This window comes from Trypanosoma rangeli (genome assembly GCF_003719475.1).
Source record: "Trypanosoma rangeli strain AM80 chromosome Unknown Tra_15.4_contig_00065, whole genome shotgun sequence".
Taxonomy (NCBI): Eukaryota; Euglenozoa; class Kinetoplastea; order Trypanosomatida; family Trypanosomatidae; genus Trypanosoma; species Trypanosoma rangeli.
The window spans coordinates 64,866-65,283 of NW_021705810.1; the positions used below are offsets into that span (position 1 = coordinate 64,866).

The 418-nt window shown below is 63.9% G+C and overlaps 2 protein-coding genes across 2 annotated transcripts in view; both read right to left on the reverse strand.

The window, feature by feature from the left end:
- TraAM80_02757 (uncharacterized protein) overlaps positions 1–41 on the reverse strand; it is a gene marked incomplete at both ends in the record, with an annotated part of 537 nt that extends 496 nt beyond the window's left edge. Inside the window, one exon of the mRNA XM_029379748.1 lies at positions 1–41. This exon is cut by the window's left edge and continues 496 nt beyond it. Within this exon, the coding sequence (XP_029240410.1) occupies positions 1–41 (41 nt within the window).
- A 23-nt stretch (positions 42–64) lies between these two features.
- Positions 65–418, reverse strand: TraAM80_02758 (uncharacterized protein; the record flags this gene model as incomplete). The annotated part of the gene is made up of 1 exon (XM_029379749.1): positions 65–418. A coding segment is annotated over one exon (354 nt), but the record flags the coding sequence as incomplete, so codon positions are not given.

Consider the following 418-nt stretch of genomic DNA (forward strand, 5'->3'; position numbering starts at 1 on the left):
CACCACTGCAGCACCACCAAAGCCCAGACGACCGCCAGCATCCATCCTCTCAGCAACGGCTTCTTCACCGGCACGGACACCACTGCAGCACCACCAAAGCCCAGACGACCGCCAGCATCCATCCTCTCAGCAACGGCTTCTTCACCGGCACGGACACCACCGCAGCACCACCAAAGCCCAGACGACCGCCAGCATCCATCCTCTCAGCAACGGCTTCTTCACCGGCACGGACACCTCCGGCAGCACCACCAAAGCCCAGACGACCGCCAGCATCCATCCTCTCAGCGACGGCTTCCTCACCCGCACGGACACCGACTGCAGCACCACCAAAGCCCAGACGACCGCCAGCATCCATCCTCTCAGCGACAGCTTCTTCACCGGCACGGACACCTCCGGCGGCACCACCAAAGCCCATACG